Here is a 26,443-nt window from a genome sequence, read left to right as displayed (position 1 = left end):
TCATAGGAAGGAAAACACAGGGTCTAAACAGAGTATTGCCCAAGTAGAGACATAAGAGAGTCGGCAGGAAGTGTAGCAAGCCCAGAAAAGATAAACACACTTCATGTTTACTTTGTATGGATGCCTTGTCATTCTGATAATCACCAAATATTCTATTGGTGTTTACAAAATTATATAAAAACATCAAAAATACTCAGCAGCAACAGAAAGTCGAGAGAAAAGCTAGACATGAATGTGTCCCTTAGAAGAATTGAAAATCTTATAATGTTAATCATGTGAAAACATGCACGAGGGATGCTCAGTAGATAATGTTCCTGGCATGCAAGCACAAGGAAGGACCCATGTGTGTGTGTGTGTGTGTGTGTGTGTGTGTATCCTCAGAATCCATGCAGAAGGCTGAATGTGGTGGCTTGCATTTGCAACCCTAGTGCTCCTACCAGAAAATGCAGGCTGAGGAAGATTGTAAACCACCTAGCCTAGTGCATGCAGCAGTAAGGGAGAGACCCTTTCTCACACACGGTGGAAGGGGAGACCTGACACCTAAGGTTGTCCTCGGACCTCTATATGTAACATGCATGTCTTATATGCACTCAAGTACACACACATGCACACAAGCACACACACAAGTTAACAAAATAAATATACCCACTTTACAGGGCAAAATGGAAGACATAAGAAGAGAGTTGTTGCAGACTGGTCAGCCTGAGAGCATTTTATAGTCCTCTAAACATCCTGCACGACTATAACAAATTTTTCATTAAGCTTATTCAAAACCTTTTATTTAAAAGTCCATGTGAATTTTACTGCTGAAGACTTTCTACTGGGAAAGAAAGAGGTGTGAACCTTCTGTGGAGCAGAGGCTAGGCGCTCCAGTGAGAGACTGAGATGGGTACTGTGCCCTCTCTGTCACTAACCAGGGCTATGCAGGGCCCATAGCCAGGATACAGGGAAATACCTCTTCTGAAAGTCAAGTGCCTATCTCAGGAGTGGCTACCAACCCCCCACCTCCCCCCACCCCCATCCATCTCAGGGGCAAGCACTTTCTTGAATGTACCCATAATCCAAGAGTGGGCACTCCCTTCTGTGAGTCTCCTGATATTATGCTTCTATTACATTATGCTCTATTAACCCTATCCCTCACTCAGCTGCCTCTCCTGGTTGGTCCTACTGATTTTGACAATAGGGTCCTTTACATTACAACACGATTTTGGTAGAATTTAAAGAAAGTACCAATAGATGCCAGAGACACTGTCCCACCACAACAACCTTCTCTTCTCCCAGGATTGCAGGGCAATGTTGACAGCAGGTAGAGGTGCTTAGTAACCACATAGAGAGGGCAGAAAACTCCCCTGAGGTTTCTGGTCTGTATTACATGTGTCTGTCATTAACTAGTCACCTGGGGGAGGCATTCGAGGTTGCAAGGGCAAACCAACATAGCCTATGCTACACAGTGACCAACATAGCTTGTGCTCCACAGTGACCAACATAATCTGTGCTACACAGTGATCAACATAGCCTACGTTACACAGTGACCAACATAGCCTATGCTACACAGTGACCAACATAGCCTATGCTACACAGTGACCAACATAGCCTATGCTACACAGTGACAAACATAGCTTATGTTACACAGTGACCAACATAGCCTATGCTACACAGTGACCAACATAGCCTATGCTACACAGTGACCAACATAGCTTGTGCTCCACAGTGACCAACATAGTCTGTGCTACACAGTGACCAACATAGCCTATGCTACACAGTGACCAACATAGCTTATGTTACACAGTGACCAACATAGCTTGTGCTCCACAGTGACCAACATAGTCTGTGCTACACAGTGACCAACATAGCCTACGTTACACAGTGACCAACATAGCCTATGCTACACAGTGACCAACATAGCCTATGCTACACAGTGACAAACATAGCTTATGTTACACAGTGACCAACATAGCTTGTGCTCCACAGTGACCAACATAGTCTGTGCTACACAGTAACCAACATAGCCTACGTTACACAGTGACCAACATAGCCTTTGCTATACAGTGATCAACATAGCCTATGCTACGAATGACCAACATAGCCAGTGCTACACACTGATCAACATAGCCTGTGCTACACACTGATCAACATAGCCTGTGCTACACACTGATCAACATAGCCTGTGCTACACACTGATCAACATAGCCTGTGCTACAAGTGAGCGACATAGCTCCTCCTCTGGAAAGTTCCAGGCCTGTTACACAGCTATGCCACTCCATATCGAGGCTCTAGAAGAGAGAAACAGAGAGAGGGTTTCAGACCTATTGACATCCAGTCTTCCAGGTGAACTCATGACCTCGACCATTTTACCTAACTTATCTGAGGGTTGTCCATGGAGCTTTTATGGTGGCTGATAACTTACATTAGTTTATTAGTAAATTAAACACCTTTTATATCATATAAATGTTAACTACTGTGCCACTAACTGTGTTTGATCACATGCTTGTGAATAGGTGGGAGGTTTGAATATAAAGAAATATCCTCAGACTTAAACGTGCTCTCTGGGATGATATGTCACCGCAGGTGAGAGTCACCGCAGGTGAGAGTCAGCTAAGCTCGTTCTCACACACAGAAGTTTTCTGAACAGTTCCCTGAGCTATGAGTAGGCTCAGGAAAGGGTCTCCAAACGTACTTAACCACAAAATAAAAATACAATGTGAAAAGATGCCCAGTCAGAAATAGTGATAGAGCACGGTCAAGCCCAAGTCCAATACATGGTAAGGGAGCCCATGTAAGGCCTGGATGTGGGAAGTTCTCCTGGACAGCTAACTATCCACAGAAAATCTCAGCAGAAAGCTGTCAACTTAGTTACAGGCAAATCTTCGGTTTTGGAAGATAGATGACCAATGGGGCACCAGGCTGGCTAAGAATCATTCCAGATGCAGGCCACACTTGAGCCTTGTTGTCTGCCTCAGAGCTTCTGGGAACAGCTGGATTCACACAGAGGTTAGTATTGGGGGTCCCATGAAGGGGTGGACTGTGCTGGGGCACCTGCCAGCTGTGCCTTCACCAGCCACGTGGCTTCCATGAAAGTGCATAAAGTTACTTATTTCCTTCCTACCCGTGAAATCTGAAGCGCAGTTTAGTGCTGTTAGGGAACACATGTCCCCTTGTGAGAGCCTCCATTTACAGCGGTGATGTGTGGAGACTCATTACCAAGAGTATCCTCAGAGACAGGAATCAAGTCAGCCTACTGCATGCCTTAATTATTTCAAAAAACCCACAAACAATATTTAAATGATATCAATGCTTGCATTCTAAATCTAAAACAGCTCTCATTTCACATGACAGGAGCTTGAGTAAAGGAAACATCACTACGCCACCAATTGCTCTCTAGTCATTAAAATGACGGTTTTAAAATCGGAAACACAGATGAATAGTTACTGTAAATGAAAACGGCCCAGGTGCAAAACTCAGTGGTTGAGGAATGAAGCAACTACAGCCTTCATCTGTGTCTAGAGACAGCCTAAATAGGAAATGTGGTGCGTGATTTGGCTTCCTTTACTGAACTAAAGAACTGATTGTAGAATGACCCAGAAATTCCACGTCTGGACATAGATCCAAAAGAACAAGTTCATATATCCAATTGAAGACATATACGAGCATCTTGGGACATCTTTGTTCATGCAATAAGAGTGGTAAAGGTAAACCAGACACCTGTGTTGGTATATTGCTACTTTTTTTTATAGAGGAATCTTGGACAGAAGCAAAATAAAATTACTAACTCATAACAGTTGCATTCAATGTTGAGCATTTATCTCAAATTTGGACATCAGGTGAAAGAAGCCACCACCCAAGTAATAGGATGGGAAGGACAGGTCACCCGAGGCTCCTGTGGTTGGAGGCCACAGGTCATCAATATTGGCAGAGTCCACAGAACTCTGCGTGGATGGCCAGACTCTAAGGTAGATGAGCATCAGTAGAATAGTAAAGATATGTGAGCTCATGTGCGTGTAACTATGTATACAGAGGGCAGAGTTTGCCAGGTAAAGAAATGATAAGTGATGGGTGCTTAGATAATATTTATCTTGTCATTGGAAAGTCCAGAATGACATGAGGATATGACATTTTATGACCAACTCTGCCTGCTACAAATCCCCAAGCACCATTTATTATCAGAAAGATAACTGCGGGCAAGTACATTCCAGATAAAGCTTCCGAGTGGCCTAGACCTTGAAGAAGAAATGACACATGTTCTCAAGAGGTTGGACGTAGTCACCATCATGTTGAATGTATCCCTCCTGTGTTCACTTCTGTCTGGGAAGGTCAACTTGGCTTCTGGGCATGTCTACTAGGGCATTTCTGGAGATGATTAACGGAGTGGATAAGGCCTTCCCCAAATGTAGACACCACCATTCCATGGACTGGATATAAGGGCATGGTGGGGAGAAGGGTGAGCACTTCCCAGAATTCCCTGCTCTGTGCTTCCTTGCTCACCGAGATGTGACTAGGAGTCTCAGATGCACACTTCTGTCCACATGGACCACTTGTCCTAACCGTGATGGGCTATACCCTCAAACCCAAGAAAATCCTTCCTCACTTAACTTACTTCCTATCAGGTATTTGATCACAACAACAGGAAAAGCAAGTAGCACAGCCTCCACCTGTCCACTCGGTGTCTGTCTTCAGCAGACGCCTACTGTGATGAGCTGAATGCTGCATCTCAGGGTGCACTCAGGACAAAGATGTCACTTCTTGCAGAGGAAAAATGGTGGCCTCATGTGTCCTGAGTCAAAGGCACAGACTAGAGTGGGCCTTTGTGGTTGCTGTATATTCTCACAGAAGGAGTGATGGTTCTGAAAGTTTACACATTACACATAGATTTCTTTTGAGAAAAAGGAGACATAACAAAGAAATCAGGCCAGGTGTTTGCTTCTCCTGCTTTGTGCATATGTTCGTGTGTGTGTGTGTGTGTGTGTGTGTGTATCCAAAATCTACCTACTAAAGACAACCCTTTAAGTTCCACCAAGAATCTAAGATCTGTGGGCTTTGATGTATGCACAGCATGGCCTGAGTTAAGGAGAGTGTGATGGTTGTATGTGCTTGGCCCAGGGAGTGACACTGTTAGAAGATGTGGCCCTGTTGGAGTAGGTATGGTCTTGCCTGAGTAGGTGTGTTACTGTGGCTGTGGGCTTTAAGACCCTCATCCTAGCTTCCTGGAAGCCCTTGTCCTAGCTGACTGGAGGCTAATATTCTGCTAGCAGCCTTCAGATGAAGATGGAGAGCTCTCAGTTCTGTCTGCAGCATTCCTGCCAGGACGCTGCCATGCTCCCACCTTGATGACAATGGACTGAATCTCTGTACCTGTAAGCCAGCCCTAATTAAATGTTGCCCTTATAAGAGTTGCCTTGGTCATGGTGTCTGTTCACAGCAGTAAAACCCTGACTAAGACAGAGAGTAATTCAGAGTTTACCTCGTGTGGCCTGAAGTCTAAGATTCCATTTCCAGAGACAGAGAAGTTTGGGACATTTTCTCATGAGGATTCCATAAAACTACTGGCTCAGCCTACAGGAAAGGGTCCAGAATGCCAGAGGTCCTTCAGACAATTCTCAGAATGCCTGGCTTCTCAGAGTGAAAGCTCTCCTAAGTCCATTAATCTTATTTTTACCTCTGTGTCTTATCGGTATGAGAAGATTGCTTGCTACAGGAAACTGTGCCTACCTTTACCACAGAGGGCAGACATGGAGAAGGACTTTGTAAATGTAAAGAGGATAGGCCCATGTAAAGACTCCCATGCGCCCTTAAGGATGATCATGTGGGGACAGTGAAATGTGTCTGCATCTTCTAGCAATTCTCAGAAGACTCACAGAGTGAGGAGGGCCTGAGAGAGGTCACTGCCAACGCGAGGACCTGGGATGGCTTCATGTCTGCAGGGTCCCTCCAAAGCTTTCCATATCAGAGCCCCTGAGAGACAAACTCAGACTCCAAGGTTCCTCCAAGCACACCTCAGGTGTCCGCTATCTTGAGCATAGCTCCTTAGTGCACTGCGCCTGGAGCCCTGAGAACAAGGGCGGCTCTCTGTTGAAGAGAGGATGAACCTGCTTTGTGAGCATAGTGGGCCAATAGTCCGCAGATGCTTTGGGAGACAGTGACCTCATGCCACCATTCCCCGATGGGCCTAATAAGCAGCTCAATCGGGAGCTATGACTGTGAGCAGAGGGGCGGAAGTGGTTGGAATGTCCCTAGATATGGGCAGGCTGTATCCCTGGGAGGCAGGCTGTTGTGCACTTCAAACTTGTTCCATAATCCGTGGAGCCCTGGGCGCTCGTCCCCATACTCAGAGAATATCGATTAGCACAATTTAGTGGATGCTACCATAGTTTTGGGGAGCTCATGGGTGAAGCTTCCTTGACACACTCTGAAGATGCTATCTCACAACAGGTATCTTGGTCCTCTGGTTCTTAGACTCCTTACTATTCTCATTTTGTCTTTTGCCTTGAGTTAGATAAATTTTCAATTAAAAAAAAAAAACCAAGCAAACCAGAACTCCTGGCAGGAATAGGGAGAAACACACACACACACACACACATGCACAAACACACTCACACACACATGTACACATGCACAAGCACACATACATACACAAACACATATACTTACACATTCACACACACTCACATATGCACAAACACACACATATACACACATATACACACAAACACACAAACACACAAACACACACACAAACACACACAAACACTCACACATGCACAAACACATACATACACACACATTCACACATTCACACACACATGCACAAGCACATACACAAACACACACACATTCACACACACTCACACATGCACACACACTTACTCACACATGCACAAACACACATATACACACACAAACACACACACAAACATGCACAAACACACACTCACACATTCACACACACACACTGACATTCACACACAGTCACACACATACATATACACTCACTCACACATGCACAAACACACACACACACATTCACAAACACACACACATTCACACACACACATACACAAACACATACACGCACACACACACACACATGAGTGAGATTTAATAATTCTGGAAGAAAATGACCCATGGCATCCTTCCAACTTCAGCTGTTCTGATGAAGCCACCTGCGTCCTGGGTGCTGTGTGGTTGAGTGTGTGAGGTATTTTTTTGTTTCAAACTTAGTGTAGTCAAACATCCAAATTCACGGGTCACGAAATCACAAAAGCTAGCAGAAACCTACAAAGGCTGAGCCTCTGCGCCTCAAAGGGAATGGCAAGCGTAGCTTCGAGAGCTGAGGACATGGAGACTCATGAGCAAAGGCGTTTCCCTCAGGATCCCCTTCATGCTAAGTGCAAGCTCAGAACAGGAGTCCAGGTCTCTGCTGGTCAGCCCTTGAGAAATGAGAGCCCAGCCAGCAGACTCAAGCGCTGCACGCGCACATCAACAGCCCCTCCTTAGATGCATTCGCAAGCACAGACCTGGATGTCCGCACGTTTTCCCAACACATTAGCCAGGGCTTCTGTCAGGACGTCCAGGCTTTGTTACTGTTTTCTTCTTACTATTATTATAACAGTTTAACTTCTGACAGTTTGTTTTTGTTTTTGTTTTATGGTTTTTGTCTCTTCCTGATAATTGCATCCGAACTCAAACCCTTCTTTTGCATTTTACTACTTAAAAAAAAAGTTAATGCGTGAATGTGAATCACATGGTGTGTTGTGTGTGTGTGTGTGTGTGCATGTGTGTGTGTGTGCATGTGTGTGTGTCACTAGTGTCATGCTAGATCCTTGTTCCATCTCTCAGTGGTGAGAACAGTTGTCATCAGCTCACTTAGCATCTGCGTGTGTGTGTGTGTGTGTGTGTGTGTGTGTGTGTGTGTGCCTTTGTCAGAGTTTCTATTCCTGCACAAAATGTTATGACCAAGAAGCAAGTTGGGGAGGAAAGGGTTTATTCAGCTTACACTTCCACATTGCTGTTCATCACCAAAGGAAGTCAGGACTGGAACTCAAGCAGCTCAGGAAGCAGGAGCTGATGCAGGGGCCATGGAGGGGTGTTCCTTACTGACTTGCTTCCCCTGGCTTGCTCAGCTTGCTTTCTTATAGAACCCAAGAATACCAGCCCAGAGATGGTACCACCCACAAGGGGCCCTCCCCCTTGTTAACTAATTGAGAAAATGCCCTACAGCCGGATCTCATGGAAGCACTTCCTCAACTGAAGCCCCTTTCTCTGTGATAACTCCAGACTGTGTCAAGTTGACACACAAAAACAGCTAGTACAGTGTGTGTGTTTGTCACTAGTGTTGTGCTAGATCCTCATTCCATCTCTCTGTGGTGAGAACAGTTGTCACGTTAGTGTCTGCACCTCTGCCTGCCACTCATTCACCACTTGCGCCTTTGATCAGCATTTTCCTGCCCCTCACCCCTAGGCTCGAGTTTTGCCGTGTGTTTTAAAAGAAAGCTTCTGGGTGTCTTTACAGTCTAATGTAAGTACCAAAAACAGAGGTCTTTATCGCCTGGAGGAGGTTTCAGATGGCGAGGCTCTGTAAGATGATGGATCAAAGTGCCGAGGGAGCACCCAAGCCACACTTGGAGGCATGGGTGCAGGGAAGAATAAGAATGAAGCCCTGGACCGCCATGCAGCAGAGCAGGGAGCGCCTTCCCTGACGTGGTTTTCAGCATGGCTGCCTGCCACTCATTAGCAGGTCTGCCAGTTCACTGGATGTGTTTGCAGATGCACTCACACACCCAGTTAGCAAAAGCTGCAGATACCTGCATACCCAGATGCTAAGTATCTGAGGACCGACTTGCCCTTGGGCATGGCTCACATTTGGAAAATCTTTACTAAAATCCTAATTTCAATGAGTGTAAAGAAATTACTGACATAAAAAGAATCAACTCTAAACCATTCCAAGTTTAAGACAAACCCCTCCCTCCCCAAGCCCTATTGTTTAATCTTTAAAATTGTCTTTTTCAATGTTTTCTTTGAATGTGTGCCTGTATACTATGTGTGCATCTTGTGGGAGTGGGGTGGAGGTGGGGCAGAAGAGTGTGTTGGATTCCTTGGAACTGGAGTTATAGGTAGTTGTGAGCCCACACATAGGTGATAGGAATCGAACCTGAAGAGCCAGTGTTCATGACTGCTGACACATCTCTTTAGCGCCTCCCCCCCTCCCGCCAATCCTTCTAATGATCTTCCTTAGAATAAGCACATTGGAAAAATGAAGGGTTTGGAACAAGATCTATCAGGGTTCACATCCCAAACCCTTCCCTTTGTTGCTGTGAAATCCCACCATTTACAAAACCCTCTCTGTCTATGTTTATGTAAAAACAGAAAAGAATAATACTGATCTGACGCCCCATGTTGGTGTACAGGATGACAGTCTAGTTCCCAGCCTAACTAAACATAATGTCAGTATGTGAGAACCACGCCCAGTGTCCCCTCACCCTGGATCCAGCTGCACACCTGAAGAAGCCAGACTTGGATGGGTGTGTCTCCAGGGAGGCAGTTTGTGCAGAGGGCAAACCTCCCACCATGATTCCAACCAGCTCCAGCAGGCTTCGCTTACTGGATACAGTCTCCTTGGTCAAGAGACATTATTAAGCAAAAGCTGAGGTTTAACTGAAGTTACTGACATAGCCTGTGTGGACTTTCTGATACTGGGGCTCAGCACGGAGCATAGTGTGGCTTTATGTTCAGAGATGGGATCTCCAAGGGCCAGGATAAACACTGTATTCCCTGTTCTTATCCCTCTGAAGATTGTTTATTCTAATTTCCATTGTGACCCAGTGATAGGCGTGGGGAGTTGAGGACAGATTCCATTTACTTCTCTGAGCAGAGCAGGTCACAGGCGCCGGGAGGTGGTTGAGCAAAGATGACAGGAGCTTCCTGGGTTCTGTCCTAAAAAATGATTTGTGCTGACTTCCACATTCAAGAAGATCCAGGAAGAAGGAAGAAGAAGGCTTATCTGCCTTAAAAAAATCACTTAACTACTCAGAGATTTTATTTAAACAATCTGATTTTAGATGGTAGTATCTTCAAAGACTAGAAGTCATCATTGACAAGAAAGCTCATGACACTTGATGAGGTGACTTGACAGTCACATCTCTACAGATCAGTTGAATCTCGTGGAAACATGGAGTCAGGACCAAAGCAGACAGACCTCCATTACTTATACCAGTCACATCACTCTTGAAGACAACTCACAAGTGTTATGATTGATATTTAAATTCAACTATGATCTTGTCCAAGGTATCTGGCAATTTTTATAATAAGAGCAGCACTTTATTATTTGCCGTGTGGTTCTGGCAAATCTCATTTGGGTGTTAGAATATACCAGAGGCTTTTGGTAACAGGGGCAAAACCTTTGCAATCCTCTGGATCTTCTTCCTGTTTGGAACTAGAAATGCTCACACAGGATCGTGAAAAACAAATGCGGTTATAGAGGAAGATGGCCGGGTCTTCAAGAAATCACCATGCATGTCTGTGGGAGGGGAGTAGCTGGGGCTAGAGGCTTGTTTAGAGAACAGGTTTTGCTTCAGATATTTGCTAAATTACAGAGTTTTGGTTGCCATGGTAATAAGCAGAACGATTTAAACAAGTCTACCCAGAAATAGAAGTCACTTGTACTGTATTCATAAGAATCAAAGAAATCTCTTTATTTAATGAAAAGAAAATTCTCAATTTGAATGAAGAGAAATGTGGTGTGTCAGATTTACTTCTCTGACAAACTGCCTGTTATTACATCTCTGAAATGGCAGAAAGACAAAATATTTAGAACTAAAACACACAGAAAACTTGTGGAATGAACTTGGAGGTATGTAGAGGGTAGTTTATAGACCCAGAGAAAAGAAAATCATTTTAAAATGCCAAACAAACATTCAATTTGTAAGCTCGGAGAACAAAAGAACAATTGTCAAAAAGAGCAAAAATAAGAACACAACAAACTAAAATACAGCAAAAAGAACGTGAGACTTGACAATCAAACACCACTAACAACAACAAAAAAGTCTTTTTAGAAACTATTCATACAGGCTAATTTTGAGCCAGACCAAAGACACAAACATTGAGAGCTGCAAATCCCCATCACAATTACAAACTTCCTAAAGAGCATAAAGGTGCACCTGCAATCGACACAGAGTGAGTGTATGGCCTGAAAATGGGTCATCTTGTGGGAGGCATACATGACTCAAAAAATAAATAAATAAAATAAACAAAACTGCCTGGTCACACTCAATTTGTTCCCTAACTGTTGGATGGCATGACAAACAATGCAGAGAGGACAGAAATACAGACTGCCTCTTATACTCATTAGTGTGAATTTGACAGCCAAGAGATCTACCAGGAGAAAGAACTAGAATCCTATCTCACTGATGAAAACAAAACAAGCTAAACAAAACAGGGCTGGAGCCCCTACTGGGAGAATGAATCAAGGTGAGAAGTAAAACAGCTAAAGAGAGAGCCTAGAGGTAGAGAGCACTGTCTGCTATTGTAGAGGGCTGGCTTTGGTTCCTGCACCTACAGGGGCTCCATGAGATCTGATGGCTCCTTTGCAGTCTGTGGCCACCAGGCACTCATGTTGCACACATACATTACATGTGGTACATATACATATATGTGGTACACAGACATGTGGTGCACAGACATATATGTGGCACATATACATATGTATGGTACACATACATGCATGTGGCGCACATATAAACATATAGCATACTTGCATACATGTGATGCATGTACATATATGATGAATATACATATAAGGTATACATATATGTGGTATACATGTACAAACACACATATATATACACATGTGGTACACATACATACATGTAGTGTAAATATATACATGTGGTACATATACATATATGTGGTGCACATAGATACATGTGGTGCACATACATACATGAAGTACACATATACACTGGGGTACACATATATATATATGTGGTACACATATATATATATGTGGTACATATATATATATATATATGTGGTACACATATATATGTGTGGTACACATACACACAAGCAGACAAATACATATTGAACAATAAAAAATTAAAGTAAATAAAATATTTTAAGGTAAAAAATGGACTTAGTGACTTATATATGTGCATTTGTGCATGCCTCTGTGTGTGTGTGTGTGTGTGTGATGTGTGTAACAATAGTAATTAAAGGAGAGCTCATGAATTTGACAGAGAGCAGGGAAAACAGCAGTTGTGAGAGAGGAGTTGGAAATGACATAAATACAGAACTCCTATGTCCTTGTGAGTGTGGTGGCGCACACATGCCCTAACCCTGGCATTAGAGGCCGAGACAGGTGGATCCCTATAAATTTGAGGCCAGTCTGAATCGCTTATTGAGTTCCAGGCCAGCTAGGGCTATGGGATCCTGTCTTAAAGACAAAACAAACAAACAAAAAGAAAGTCCCATACTAAAAATTAAATATTAATTAAAAATACACACATTGAAGCAAGGAATGAGATGGTTGTCATCATCCCAATCGATTTTAGAAAGTTTACATGAAACATAAGAGCTCCTTGGGAAAGATAACTGCGCGTCTTAGCCATACTGCCATCTTTCTGGAAACGAGACAAGAAAGACATTTCATCACACACTTCCGACTCTCTGGCAGCCCTGGTCAGGGCAATGATGCAGTGGGAGAAACAGGAGGCACAGCGGGAAGAAGCGTCCTCTGATTGCTTATTAGAAACCACTAAGCTATCCCAGCACAAACCTTATCAGAACTGATAAGAAAAGCCTAGAGAGAATTCAGGATTTCTGCAGAGAAGATCGGCCTGGGATGTTCTCCATTCTGCATCTCAGGAAACTGAGATGCAGCAGAACAGAGTTCATGGTGGTAGCGCCAGCCAAGTGAAGCGGAAGCGTCCAGAAAGAAGAAAAGCAGGGAGTGCCGGACACTCGGCGAGCTGAGGAGAAAGCAGGGGGCATTGCTGACAGAGCCCGGACAAATGCTGCACTGCAGAAGCTTGCCCCAGAGGGACAGGCTCCCCAACAGCCATCCTCGGATGTGATCTGGGCTGTATCCTAAAACAACGATTCTTGAAAATCAAAATTAATACAGAATGTACAGAAGAATAAAGATCACTAAAACCACTAAAAAGAACCAATTTGTTAAATTATGTTACTAATATGATTTCACTCAGATTGAAATCCAGGGTGACTAAGCAGGGATACTAATGAATAGAGCAGGATCCCCGAGTATCGAATCAAATATGAAATTGTTTCAGTCCCTCATATGAAACAGTACTTAGGATGAAACTGAAAATCTCAGTTTTAGGGAAAACGTAAAATACCCTTGTAATAAGAGAGGACCATCCATGATAAGTCTGAAATAAGAGTAAAACATGCCGTACATCTGCGGCAATCTCCGGGCGGCAGTGTGCAGCTGTCACTGCTGGAGGAGTCGCTGCTCAGTCAGAGAAATGCAGACTCATGCTCTGACTGCAGTCCTGCCACCCAAGCCCAGCCCCAGGGGAGCGTGTACCTCAGCTGCACACAAGGATGCAGCTGGCTACTGAGAGGACAGCGGAAAGAGACCTAGCAGTCATCTGCAGGCGAGGTTTCCGCATTAGTCAGCAAGTAAAAGCAAAGAGACTACTCTTGATGGGTTAATGTGGTTAAATATCAAAGCCAATGTGGAGTTTAAAAGCCAGGGGCAGAAAAATACACTTCCTGCTGGCACTTCTGTGCGTCTTTTCAGCTCCTGTTCCTAAGCAGTTGTTATAGAGAAGAGAGCAGCTGGGGGAAGGGGGACAAAGGAATCCCGGGAAGGCCTTGAGCCAGGACTACTTTGTAGGAAACAAAAATGACCTATGCTTTTATCTCTAGTGTCTGTCCTTTCCATCCCACTAAAAATGGAACACCAAGTGTTATCCATGAAAACTTGCAACTGCAGGTAAACATCTGCCCTCCATGCTACTTTGCACGTGTTTGGATTTTTCAATCTTTCCCTAGCAAAGAATAAAAGATGGCAATTGAGAAGGCAGGTGTACCAAAAGCTGTTAATTTTAGTAATGATATTACTCATTAAATGGAGTAAGAAATGCTGAGGGAGACTACCTCCATTTCCCAGCAAATGCCCACCCGGCATTTTATTATTTTTACGAGGCATTTAAAAATTAATAACATAAATCCATTTATTAAGAATTGAGTGCTTTCAGAAGGATTAACAAAGAATGTATAAACCATCTTTTTAAAACCCGTGCTTACGTCTAGATTTCTGCTGTGTGCTTCCTGCAATCTTTCATCTGCCTTGTGCTTTTCCTGGGGGTAACTTTCTAACTGGAACTCTTAGAGTTTAAATCTTCACTGTCAGCTCAGTTAAGTAGCATGAGGAGCGAGGCTAGAGTTTATTGTAAAGTAATGCTCCTATCTCATTCTTAGACACATTGGCTCTCTATGAATTACAGTTTCCTGTTTTTGTATTTATTAACGAAGGCTCGATAGTGTTTCCTTTAACTATAATGTGCATAAATTACAAACTGTAGTGAACTGAGAGTTGGAGAGGAAGGCGAGTGGCTGAGCCATCGCGTGGTGTGGTGCTGTGGAGGAGGAGATCCCCACAGGCTCAAGGGTGGTTCTGTCAGTGGAACTGTTCAGGAGAGATCAGGAAGTGTGACTTTGTTGGAGTAGGTATGGCCTTGTTGTGAGGTGATGTGTTGTTGGAGGTGGGTTTTGAGTTTTTAAAAGCCCATGGTAGTCTGTCTGTTGGCCTGTTTGTCTGTCTCTGTCTCTGTCTCTGTCTCTCTCTCTCCCTGATGTAAACTCTCAGCTACTGCTCCATGCCTGCATACCACCATGCTCCCTTGGTAGCAACCTCCCAGTTAGATGCCTTCTCCTATAAATCGCCTTGGCCATGGTGTATCTCTATAACAATAGAACGTGGTCAAGCATCCATGTCTTCAAATGCATACAGTGGTCAATAGAGGGGAGACTTGATGTCTGAGGTAAAACAGTCTTTTAATTGGACAGAAAGGGGGAAGTGTTGTGGATAGTCCTGGGCTTGTATTTTGATGCTAATTCCACTCCTCAGAGGGGCTGCAGATGAGGAGTTGCCTTGTGAACCTTCTCCCCACCTTAACTTTTCAAATAAAGGCTTGAGCCAATGATTGGGCAGAAGGAAGGGGGAGGAGCTGAGAGTTTAGGGGAGGAGCTACAGAGGATCTACAGAGAGGCAGCAGAGAGAGAAGCTGGTGGCCTGGAGAAGCCCCAAGTTATATGGGATAATTAATATAGATGGGAAATAGAGTAGTGTAGTGGGAGATCTGCCCAATCTAGGCTTATAGCTTGTATTGTTACTGATTGAGTTGAGATTTCTTTTACCAGATAATTGGGTTGGAAACAAAGTAGCAACAGAGACTGAACAGAAATGCCACAAATGTTAGTTCACCCGGCTTCCCTATCCAGCAATCAACCATAGCACAAAGGGTAACTGAGAAGATGGGGCCTCTCAGGGTTCCTGGAGAAAGCCCTTGTCATTTGACACAGCAAGCCTTCTGTCCTTGTGTCTCCGTTCCTGGAGGCAGAGAAGCTCGCATGCCTGTCTCTGTGGAGCATCCGCCACTGATAACCACCAGTGCTGTGGGACACCTGCTCAAGGCCTATGCTAGCTAGCTTTATGTCGCCTTGACGCCTTGTTATCAGAGAGGAGGTATTGCCTCCACAAGATCAGATTGTAGGCCCACAGTCTCATATGTTTAAATACTTGGTCTCCAGTTGGTAGACTGCTTGGGAAGGATTAGGAGGTGTGGCCCTGTTGGAGGAGGTGTGTCACTGGGGTTGAACACTGAGGCTTCAAAAACCTATGCCATTCCCAGTTAGCTGTCTCTGCTTCCTGACTGTGTCTCAGAACGTGAGCTCTCGTCTATGGCTCCATGCTGCCTGCCTGATGCCCACCATATGGGCTGTGGATTCACCCTCTGGAACTGTAAATCAAGGTAAATTACTTGTTTTGTAAGTTGCCCTGGTCATGGTGTCTCAACGCAGCTACAGAAAAGTGACTAAAACACTAATGAACTGTGAGGGTATTTTCTGTACCTCCCTCCAGTGGTCATCCAGTTTTGGCTGCATGCTTTTAAGACTGAAAAATAAAGGCCAGATTCCTCTAAATAGGAGCTCCAGGTCTGTGTCATCCGTATCAGCTGGAGCCTTATCTTCTGAGTCCAAGGATTCAACATGGCATTCTGTGTGTCTTCTGAAGGTGTTATTTAGTCCCAGGCCTCCTTTCACAGACAGTCCACCACACACCTGTGTCTCAGACACTGCAGCTCTGCTGTCTCCCACTGGACACTGGGAGGGGATGTGGGCAAATGTATAAATATACTGATACTCTGGCATTTGATAAGAACAGAATTTGGCTAAGAAACAGGCTGAAACTGCCCGTACCTGTTTTTTACTGGGCTCTATAGGAGCATGCTGTCTCAGGACCATGTGGGCTTGGCTTGTGTCAGGAGCGAGGGTCCCTGGTGGATAAGCCAGATTCTGTGAGCTCCAACACATAACTTGCTATTCTGATTCCTTTCACCTTACAGCATGGCTGATCCCAAGCCAAGAAGGACAACAGTGTCCCTAGAAGCCAGGTGCCATCCTCAGTGAACCAGAGGTGAGAATAACAGGAGGTGAAGCAGGGTCCACAGTAGGGTCTGACTCTCTTACAGGAAGCTGGGGGAGCAGGAGATGGTGTTAAAGCAGACTGTGCCCGCACTGCTGAGGGCTGTGCCCGCACTGCTGAGGGCTGTGCCAGCTCCTTAATAGTGACATTGTCATCAACTCCTCTCCAGGCCAAGACATTATAGCTTAGGAAAAGCAATGTCTCCAGGAAGGATGGACATCTGAAAACTGTGGTTTTAAAATGTGTTCTTTTTAAGAGAAAGACTTTGGGAGGACTGGAGGGAGACTCCCGTTTCACCTCAGATATTGCTCCTTTAAGAACCAAATTGATGATTTTAGTTTTTAGCTATTTAACAGGATTTTACCCCAACAGACACTTGTGGACACACACTTTGAGAATGATAAAGATTTAAGGAAACCCAGGCATGGTTGGTAGGAGCTCCCATGCTCTCATTGCCCCTGTTACTGGCTTTCTCTTTCTTGGTGCATTGGGTCACCTTGAACCAAGCCTAACAAACAGTTCCAATGTGCTTCATGTCTGACCTGCCTTGACCACAGCCTAAAGTGTCCTGAGAGATGCCAAGGTCACCACAGACAGGAGACCAGGAAGAGTTCACATCAATCTTCCAGACTGGCTTGTCCAGGCAAATGTGAGAACAGTCTGTTCCTCTTAGTTAACTCTTAGTCATGAACCATCCCCTGCCTGACACCACAACGGTTCCTCATAGAAATAAGTCCTCACAGAATCAAGAAGAGAAAGTACAAATGTGTTTTCATACTAGATCCATTTTACTTTCCCAAATGAGGAGGTCATTCCCAGAGAAGAGGTAGGATCCGCCTTGACTTCGCTCGTTCTTCCATGCTCTCTTGTTGTACAGCTGACCATCATCCACTCTTGCTTAAAATGTTCACAGTAAATAGTGGGGCACTATCCCACCCTTTCAGTGTGCTTGCTAACTTTACCCACTCAGTTACCAGAGTTGTAAACTTATCATTGTCCACACATTTATAATGCTTTAAAATAAACAGGGACTGGTAAATACCAAAAGGTATTGTAAGGTTATGAAAATATCTCCAACCTTTCTGAATCAAGAAGCAGACCTTTAGCATATGAATGCACTGAGAATTTCCAAGAGTTAGAAATACTACAGGTATAAGTTTCCCTTTTGTTGCTAGGGGATTTAAACCCAACTTTGGTGACTCTTGAAAAAAAGTTAATGATTCCAAGGAGATACTGTCTCTCAGAGGTGGAGTGTGTAACTATAATTTATGATTTATTTCTTGTTCTCCATGAATATTTTCCTCAGGTAGTCCCCCACAAAGGCATTCAGAAGTGAAGGCTGCCTTCCATCTTTCCATTCTGATATACCAGGCATGATATCTATCCACTGTAATGGAAGCCACACTTACTCTTTAACTTATCCAAGTGTTTCCAATCATAAATATCCAAGACTCTGCAGGACTCAAATGTCAAGTGGAAATTTTCTAGAAGTCTCCAGGTTTATGTGCTAATTAAATATGAATTGATCGCTATCCATGTGAACAAGGTGGCTACTATTTTTCTACAAGGTTAATTTGGTAAGTTTAGCACATTAGTATTGGCTGTGAATAACTGTCACATTTTCAGACTGACATCTTTCTATTGTCGACTTGATAGCACTAAGATCTGCACAGGGGCATGAGTGCGGCACACCTTTTGTGGGTTGTTTATGAGACTGAAGTAAGGGAAGAATGCTCTCCCCATGTGGACAGTGCCATTCCGTGGACTAGCATCCTGGTCCAAATTAAGAGTGAAAAGGAGAGAAGAGACTTGATCCTGGTGCTGCCCTTCCTCTGCTTCCCGGCACACTGACTCACTGGGCTCAGCGGCTCCCACCCTCAGCCTTCCCAGCCATGGCAGACTGTATCTCTTCCAACCCAGAAACCAAAGGAACTCCTTCCATGGCTCCAGCTGCATATGCAGCAGAGGACGGCCTTATCTGGCATCAATGAGAGGAGAGGCCCTTAGTCCTGTGAAGGCTCGATGCCCCAGTATAGGGGAATGGTAGGGTGGTGAGGCAGGAGTAGGTGGGTGGGTGGGGGAGCACCCTCATATAAAAAGGGGGAGGGAGATGAGATGAGGGTTTGCAGAGGGGAAACTGGGAAAGGGGAGAACATTTGAAATATAAATGAATAAAATAACCAATAAAAATAAAAAAGAGAAAAACAGTAAACCCTTCATAACTTAAGCTCCTTCTCTTAGGTCTTGCACCACAGGGAGGATAAGCACTGGAAAGATGGAGGACCACAGACAAACTAGTAACAAACTAGTAACCAGAGAAGCAGGAGCTAGGGCATTCATCACACCAGAGCCAGACTGGAACTCACCAGAGAGAGAGAGAGAGAGAGAGAGAGAGAGAGAGAGAGAGAGAGAGAGAGAGAGAGAGAGAATGGGAGGGGGGGAGGGGAGGGGAAGGGAGGGGAGAGGGGAGGGGGGAGGGGAGGGGGAGAGGGAGAGAGATTCTGCTAAAGTACATGAGCCACCATAAACTTCCCAGGAGGTTGAACACATGCAGTGTTGAGGACTGAGACTTTTGCACAGTGCATTTAATGAACTTTAATATCCCTTAGTTCAAAGCCTGAAATACCTATACTCATTTCAGAACTTTCCCATTATTTGATGTTAATTTTAATATTTTCCAAGAGATGGTTTAATCCAGGGATTTGGTAAAGAACTCTAGGACAACAGAAAAATTCTCAGAGTTTCACTCAAAGTCAAGCATGCCAGTGAAGACATGTGAAGAGTGTGATTTCACTTTCAGATGTCTGTTCAAGGTCACCAGTAACGAGATTAATAATGGAGGTTTCCATTGACAAAGTGCCATGGGAATCTATAATTTTTAGATGATCAAATAGCCCTGAAAAGCTACTGCTTAGAGATGATTAAGGGTATGAGCCAAGAGGATTACTACCGAGGCCCTTTGTCAAATAACCCATGAAGCAAGTGAAGAATCTCAAGGCAGAATTACACACATCATCAAACTGGTTCTGAAAGAGACACACGTGGGCTTTCACCAACCCCTGAGCTTTAGATATTCTTAGACTGTCTTGTTCCTAGAGTCATGAAATTTCTATTCTTCTCATGCACAAAAGGCCACATCTATACCTCCATTCTAGAGAGAACACATTTGCATATCTATGCATGAAAGACAGTTTGATTCATCCATCAGTGCTGGTGGGTGGGAAGGTGGGGGTGAGGCTTATATTTCTAAAGCATAATTACTAATATCTTCCAGTGAGGTTAGCTTGATAAAATGAAGTATGAATGAAACCTACCCCTGGGCAACTCTGTAATGTAAAGAGTCTCTCCAGGGTGAGGTTTTGGTATGTGTAACAGAGTAACCCTTGGGCCACCATCCACAGTACCTGAATTGCATGCAGTTGGATAACCCAGGAGCCAGCACCTATAGCCCTGAGTTGTGTGTGACTGAATGGGTGACATTCCAATCAGCATCAACAGCTACTGGGTGGTGTGTGACAGGGTAACCGAGGTCTCAGTGTCCCGACCCCCTGAATTATGTGTGCCATGGGAACATAGGAGCAAACATCTACTGTTCCTACCTTTTGTATTCGTATTGATTCTGGAGGCAGCAATTCACAGTGTTTATCAGAAAACCAAACAAACGACTATATAGTGACTTGGCCAGGAGGTCTCGGTAAAACGCAGCAATCTGGGCGTTGTGTCGACGTATTATCATGTCTCCTGGAACAGTGAAAGGAAAATGAGAATTGAGGACAATGCTCCCTTCATTAGAAGCCAACACAGCTATGTCCCACCCACTCTCTATGACATCGCACATGTCCAAACATGTTTAACATGACACTGAAAGGTGGAGCCTGCCAGTTACCGACATCTGAAGTGAGTGTAGGGTGCCTTACTAGGATATCTGCGCACACCACTGCACCTCTCTGCAACTGAGCCATTTCCTCTTAGTTGGAGAGCTAGCTCAGGGTCCTGCGAGCGAGCTTCTGATAACAGCTCACTGGCCGGGCACTGAACTGGACCAGGGCATTTGATCACTTGCCTGTCTGGAAAGTAATGATCAAATCAATCAGAATGTGCCTATGGGTCTAGGGTTCAAGACTAGGCCTTCAGGAGGAAGACCCTGTCATTGTCAACTAGAGTGATAGGTGTCCTTAGAGAGGAGGACTTTAAGTCTGTCAGGACAGACAGTTAGGGTGACCTGGGGTGCGGGCAGATCCAATATAGTACTACTGGATGAGACAGTGTGTGAATGCTGGGCTCATGAATTCTCGCCTGTGGCCTTGGCCAGCAGGGCATGTGCTTAAGTCCCAGGCCGAGCAGGTGGAAGGGACGGGAGAGTCCTCAAGTTGGCTGGAAGGATAGGAAAGAGACAGGTGTCACCACTGAGACAAAATAGAACTTCACTGTCTTGAAACAGCAAGGTCAAGACCGTGGGTGTGGTACAGCCCACTGAGGCAGGGGACAAGTGCTGCCCTCCAGGGGATGTTACCACCGAAGCTCCGGCTTCCCACAGTTGAGGAGCTTTGAAGAGTGGGCATCGTGGTGGGAGGAGGGGCGGTGGCATGAGCCGAGGGAACCGGATGCTAAGTGACCAGCGAATTTAACACGCATACTTCGTTGGTTTTATGCGTCAACTTGACACAAGCTAGAGTCATCGGAGAGGAAGGCGCCTCAGCCGGGCGGTGGTGGCGCACGCCTGTAATCCCAGCACTCGGGAGGCAGAGGCAGGCGGATTTCTGAGTTCGAGGCCAGCCTGGTCTACAGAGTGAGCTCCAGGACAGCCAGGGCTACACAGAGAAACCCTGTCTCAAAAAAACAAAACAAAACAAAAACAACAACAACAGCAAAAAAAAAGCAAATCCAAAAAACCAAACCAACCAGACAAACAAAAACAACCAAACAAAAAACAAAAACAGAAAGAAGGATCCTCAGTTGAGGAAATGCCTCCATAAGATTCAGCTGTAAGGTGTTCTGTCCATTCCTGATCCATGGGGGAGGCCAGTCCGTCGTGGGTGGGGCCACCCCTGGGCTGGTAGTCCTGGTTCTCTAAGAAAGTAGGTTGAGCAAGCCATGGTGAGCAAGCCAGTAAGCAGCACTCCTCCATGGCCTCTGCATCAGCTCCTGCTCCAGGTTCCCCACCCCACTGAGCTCCTGTCCTGACGTCTTTCAATGATGGACTATAATCTGGATGTATAAACTGAATAAACCCTTTCCTCCCCAATGTGACTTGCTTTGGGGTCACAGTGTTGAAACATGTCTTGTTTTCAAAGACACAACAAAGCCCCCTGCATCTTGAGAACATCATGGGCTTGGTGCTTGATGTAGCTGGAAGCAGAGGTGTGGATGGGGACGCGGCTAAGAACAGCCATGGAAGGGGGCCTGGGAGTCTAGGCTCCGGGGCCGAGCGTTCTCGGAAGGACGGTTGCCCGAGGGTGAGAAGCACATTTCCATTTCATTCCCGGGGAAAGAGGGGAAATGAGCAAAGTCCAGAGGGAAACGTCAACAGAGGTTGTGGTGCTGGGCAGGAAAGGGAGGGCAGTGACAACGGAAGCTCTTTGAGGGGTCAGAGGGGTCTGATCTGCTTGGTAGAGAAGTGCGAGAGGTAAGGGAAACCAGCAGAAGCTCGGTCACCTCCCATGATCTGGTAAGGGTGGATCATGGAGAAACTCAGTATGCTGACTAGTTTGGAAGGGGGATTCTAAGCAGTAGGGGGCATTAGCCAAGTGTCAAAATCCCTGCAAGCCAGACCATGAGGCAGCTGGTAAGTTCAGCATAGAGAATGCTGGGAGAGGCTCGCCCTCACATCTATAAAGGCGAAGGCTGAAGAAGCACATGCAGGAAAGCCAGTCTCCCGTGTGCCACGCATGACCCCACACCAGTGGCACAGGGATACCAGCCATACACAGAGGGCTGGAAGCCACCCTGTGAGGGTAGACAGCCGCTTTACTAGTGACTTGGCATCTGTGGTGATTAACCCCTTTGAATCTGACTACTTTCCTCCCTGAGGAAAGTAATAGTTATGCCCGCCTCCTGACCGTTCTTGAGATCAAAAATGACAACCTTTGCAGCATTTGGCTCCATGCCATCCCCTTATAAACACCAAATAAATGGCAGCCCCATTCTGAGTGGCAAAGGCAGAGAGTAGGCTGCCCCACCCCCACGAGGGTCCATGTTTTATGAGGATACATCCTCCTAGATTGATGGCTTTGTTTTTCTGAACTGACAGGTTGATTAGGAAGGGGGTTGGTTCCTCAGAGTGATCTCCCGGGAGCATGGCAGAATTCACACACAGTGACGGGGATCAAACAGGCTTGCAGTGCTATCTTCTGGCACTCAGTCCATGCAAATAGTTTGCCGGTGTGGAAGCAGGCAAGGCTGTGCCTGATTCCTCCCCCCCCCCCCCCAGAAAGAAGCCCAGGGACTGTACAAAGGTAGAAGTCAGGCTACGCAAGGAGTTACCTTTAAAATACTGAATATCAGTTGTTAAGGCGGATGCCAGCTCGTCCGTCGACACTTGCAACATGCCTGCCACTGAAAACAAAACCGGCTGTGAATAAGAAAGCTCTGTGCATTTTGACCCAAAGAGCACCGGTGTATGTTCTTTGTGTACATGCTACATGTAGACACGTTAAAAAGAAGGAAGGCAACTTCCACTCTCTGGGTTAAACTCATCTAGAGAAGTGCCTTCGTACTCCAGACACTGGTGGGATCGCGTGTCTGTCTGGATTCAGTAAGGACACATTCTCCCCTTCACCACTCTCGTAGATAGGGCTATATCATTTTTTTCCCCAAAATTTCTTATTAAAATAACTTCTAAACAGGCGAAAATAGGCCATTTATTGAAAGCCCGTGGTTTGAGAATTTTTTAAAAACTAGACAGGTGTGACCATGAAGAGGGAGCTTTTGAACATGGTATTTAAAAGGAAGTAACGGTGAATTTATAATGTTTAGCTAATGACTCCTCTCCAAATACTGTGTGGACCGCGGTGGGGCAAAGAATATTCCGATACTATCACATGAGCTGAGGCATATGCTGACACCCCTGTGCTGTTGCTGCGGTGTGGCAGAATGGGACCACGAAAGCACATTTGTCAGCCACCCCCTTTAGAGAAAAGAAAGAGGCTCTCCCCTCCCCCCAGGACTTCAGGCCCAGCCAGCCAGTGATTGTTGCAGCAAGAGCCTATTTTGTGCTGTGTCTCCATCTACTGGCAGCACTGTGAAACTGCGCCCCGACGACGTTCCTATCAAGGTGGTGCTCCACTGACCTTGTTCCAGAAGCTGGAGGTCAGAGACAAAGGCCGAGTCTGCTTCTGTCAGCGCGGTGAACTGAATGTCTCCGATGTGCAATATTGCCGATAGGATAATAAACAGGTTCTCCACCTCCTAGGTGTTTACAGAGGACAGGATAATTCAGAGGTGGGAGCTGCAAGCCACCGGGAGCGCCCTGGGGGTGCGTTTGCCATTTTTCAGACCCACAGCAGGAGGTTCATGACACTGCTCCAAACCAAATCTGAACTCAGTGTGAGTGGCCCTAAATTGCCATTCTGATAGGAATCAGGGTGTCCTGGATAATCATTATTCAAAAAGAAATCTATTAGTGCTTGTAGTCAAAGCTCTGACAGGAAACACACTTCTGGCCCAAGCTGTTCTTGCACATGGGTGCAGGGAACAGGAGAGGAGGGTCTGCAAGCCAGGAACCGAGGGAAGAGTAGGGACTGGGATCGTCATTTTCCCGTCTTTAATGTGAGCATCTGGAGATACTGATCTCAAGTAATTCCTAGGTATAGCATTCTATAATTATGGCAAAAGGCAGCATTTCCCACTGGACTCTGCAAAGTGGTCACCTCTGCACGGGCAAGGAGAGCCTGCACTGTTCTTGGGGAGTTTTATGATTCATTCAGTGATGGAGGCAGAGCTTTGAAAGTTCACTACCACCCATGATATAACACAGTGAAACTGAATCAGAGGAAACCTCCCATGGAAGGAGGAGGAGGAGGCCTGGGGTCCTGCCTCTGTCTGCAGTGGTGCAGTGGTGTCCTCCTGCCTTGCCAGCTTGCCTGCTGCTACAGGCGGGACACAGAGATGGAGGCTCCTCTGTGGAGCAGTCTCAAAGAACCACAAGCCTTTGCAGGTTTTGCTCTGAAGGCCTTATCTGCCAGAAATACTATTCTTTGAATTGTCATGGACTAAGGCCACCACTCCAAAGTAGAATAATTTTTGTTCCTCACATTGCTTTAAAGGCTTACGATGAAGGGATGGACATCGGGCCATTTGTGTAAATGCACTGCCATCTCAATCAGCTATGCCAATCAGCAGGTGTATTTTTCCTGCCCTGCCTTTGCAGATCAATTGTGGAACTTGAAAGATGTTTCCAAGTGGATATTTTGGTAAAACGGCATCCTGCCCCTGTCTGCCTTCCTATTCCCTATGGGATCTAGAAACTTCAGGTTGGGGGGTGAGGATAAGAAAGGAGGCGCCATAGAAGTCGGCACCAATACAAGTCATGCATGTGGGCAGGGCCAGGAAAAGACAGAGATGTAGAAACTGAATAACTGGGTCCAAAGAACAAGACATCACAGACTGCCTCTCACTGTAGAATTCCACTCTCTGAAAGGGGTGGGGCCCAGCTGAACAAAGGGTCTCATTAATCCACTTAGGCTGAGACATTTGTCAACTGTCCTATGTGCTTCCTCTGCCCCCCACCCCCCATCCCGTTGCCCAAGACTGTGGGCAAGCATGACACACAGCCTTCTAAGAAAGGAAAAGGGGCTCATATTTCAGACTACATCTGTGATCCAGAGCTGTGGGCATGCCAGCCTCCCCAGTGACCTCTTGCTAATTGTTCCTGAGGACTTGGCCACAATCTAAAATACTTCCACATTGAGGGAGTGGAGATAACACATCAGGAAAACAGAAATGACATCTGAGAACATCCTCAGGGGCTTAACCATTCGTGTCTAATTCTCGGGACCAGACCCGTTCAGAGCAGGAACTTCTAACCACTTGGCTATTTAAATTTAAATTAATATTTTAAGATATAAAAAATTACTTTCTTTAAGTGCCCAGTAGAAGGCTACCAGTTCTAGGCAGCCTGGCTTGACCACAGGCCTCTCTGTTATCTTAGAAATTGCTCTGGCACAGCAGTGGGCTAGAATTTTACATGTACTTTCTAGCTTGCTTGAAAGATACTTGATTACATTAGTTTGCAGGGTGACTATTTTAACAGTATGATTTCTTCAGACTGGCCAGTTTCCTCCTCATGGTTCAGACAACACAGCTATTTGGTTTGTTCTAGATATGCATTTGAAAGGGTTTTTCTGTTTCTGTTGAAAATGGTGGGTCTAGAGCGCTGCCTCAGTGTTTTGGAGGATAACTGCTCTTGGTGAGGGTCTGGCTTTGATTCCCAGTATCCACAAGGTAAATTATAAACTGTATGTAACTCCAGTCCCAAGGGACACAACACTCTCTTCTGTCACACACAGGCACTACATGGAAGCACAACTCTTATACAGAAAGAAAGAAAGAAAGAAAGAAAGAAAGAAAGAAAGAAAGAAAGAAAGAAAGAAAGAAAGAGAGAAAGAAATAGGCAAACAAATGAAATAACATCGATGCCTTGTTACTGTATCTAGTATCTATCTCTGCCTTGTTACTGTATCTAGTGTCTCTGCCTTGTCTAAGGACCTTTCATCCTGTTTGTCTCCTCCATGCTGGACAGTCAGTACCAGGAGGCCATATGGAACCTGTTTTCTGCTGAAA

General features: G+C 45.3%; 1 protein-coding gene across 2 annotated transcripts in view; it reads right to left on the bottom strand.

Moving 5' to 3' along the window:
- The window catches only part of Myo16 (myosin XVI), a 366,311-nt gene that overhangs the window by 175,599 nt on the left and 164,269 nt on the right, over window positions 1-26,443 (bottom strand). For both annotated transcript variants that reach the window (XM_052162641.1, XM_052162640.1), the window contains exons 17-19: window positions 23,953-24,070; window positions 23,147-23,218; window positions 20,263-20,404 (exon numbers count right to left, since the gene is read on the bottom strand). In XM_052162641.1, the coding sequence (XP_052018601.1) occupies window positions 20,263-20,404; window positions 23,147-23,218; window positions 23,953-24,070 (332 nt within the window). The remainder of the gene's footprint in view (window positions 1-20,262; window positions 20,405-23,146; window positions 23,219-23,952; window positions 24,071-26,443) is intronic.

This window comes from Apodemus sylvaticus, chromosome 18 (assembly GCF_947179515.1).
Source record: "Apodemus sylvaticus chromosome 18, mApoSyl1.1, whole genome shotgun sequence".
Lineage (NCBI taxonomy): Eukaryota > Metazoa > Chordata > Mammalia > Rodentia > Muridae > Apodemus > Apodemus sylvaticus.
Note: the sequence above shows the minus strand (reverse complement) of the source record. Positions and strands in the feature narration are given on the sequence as shown.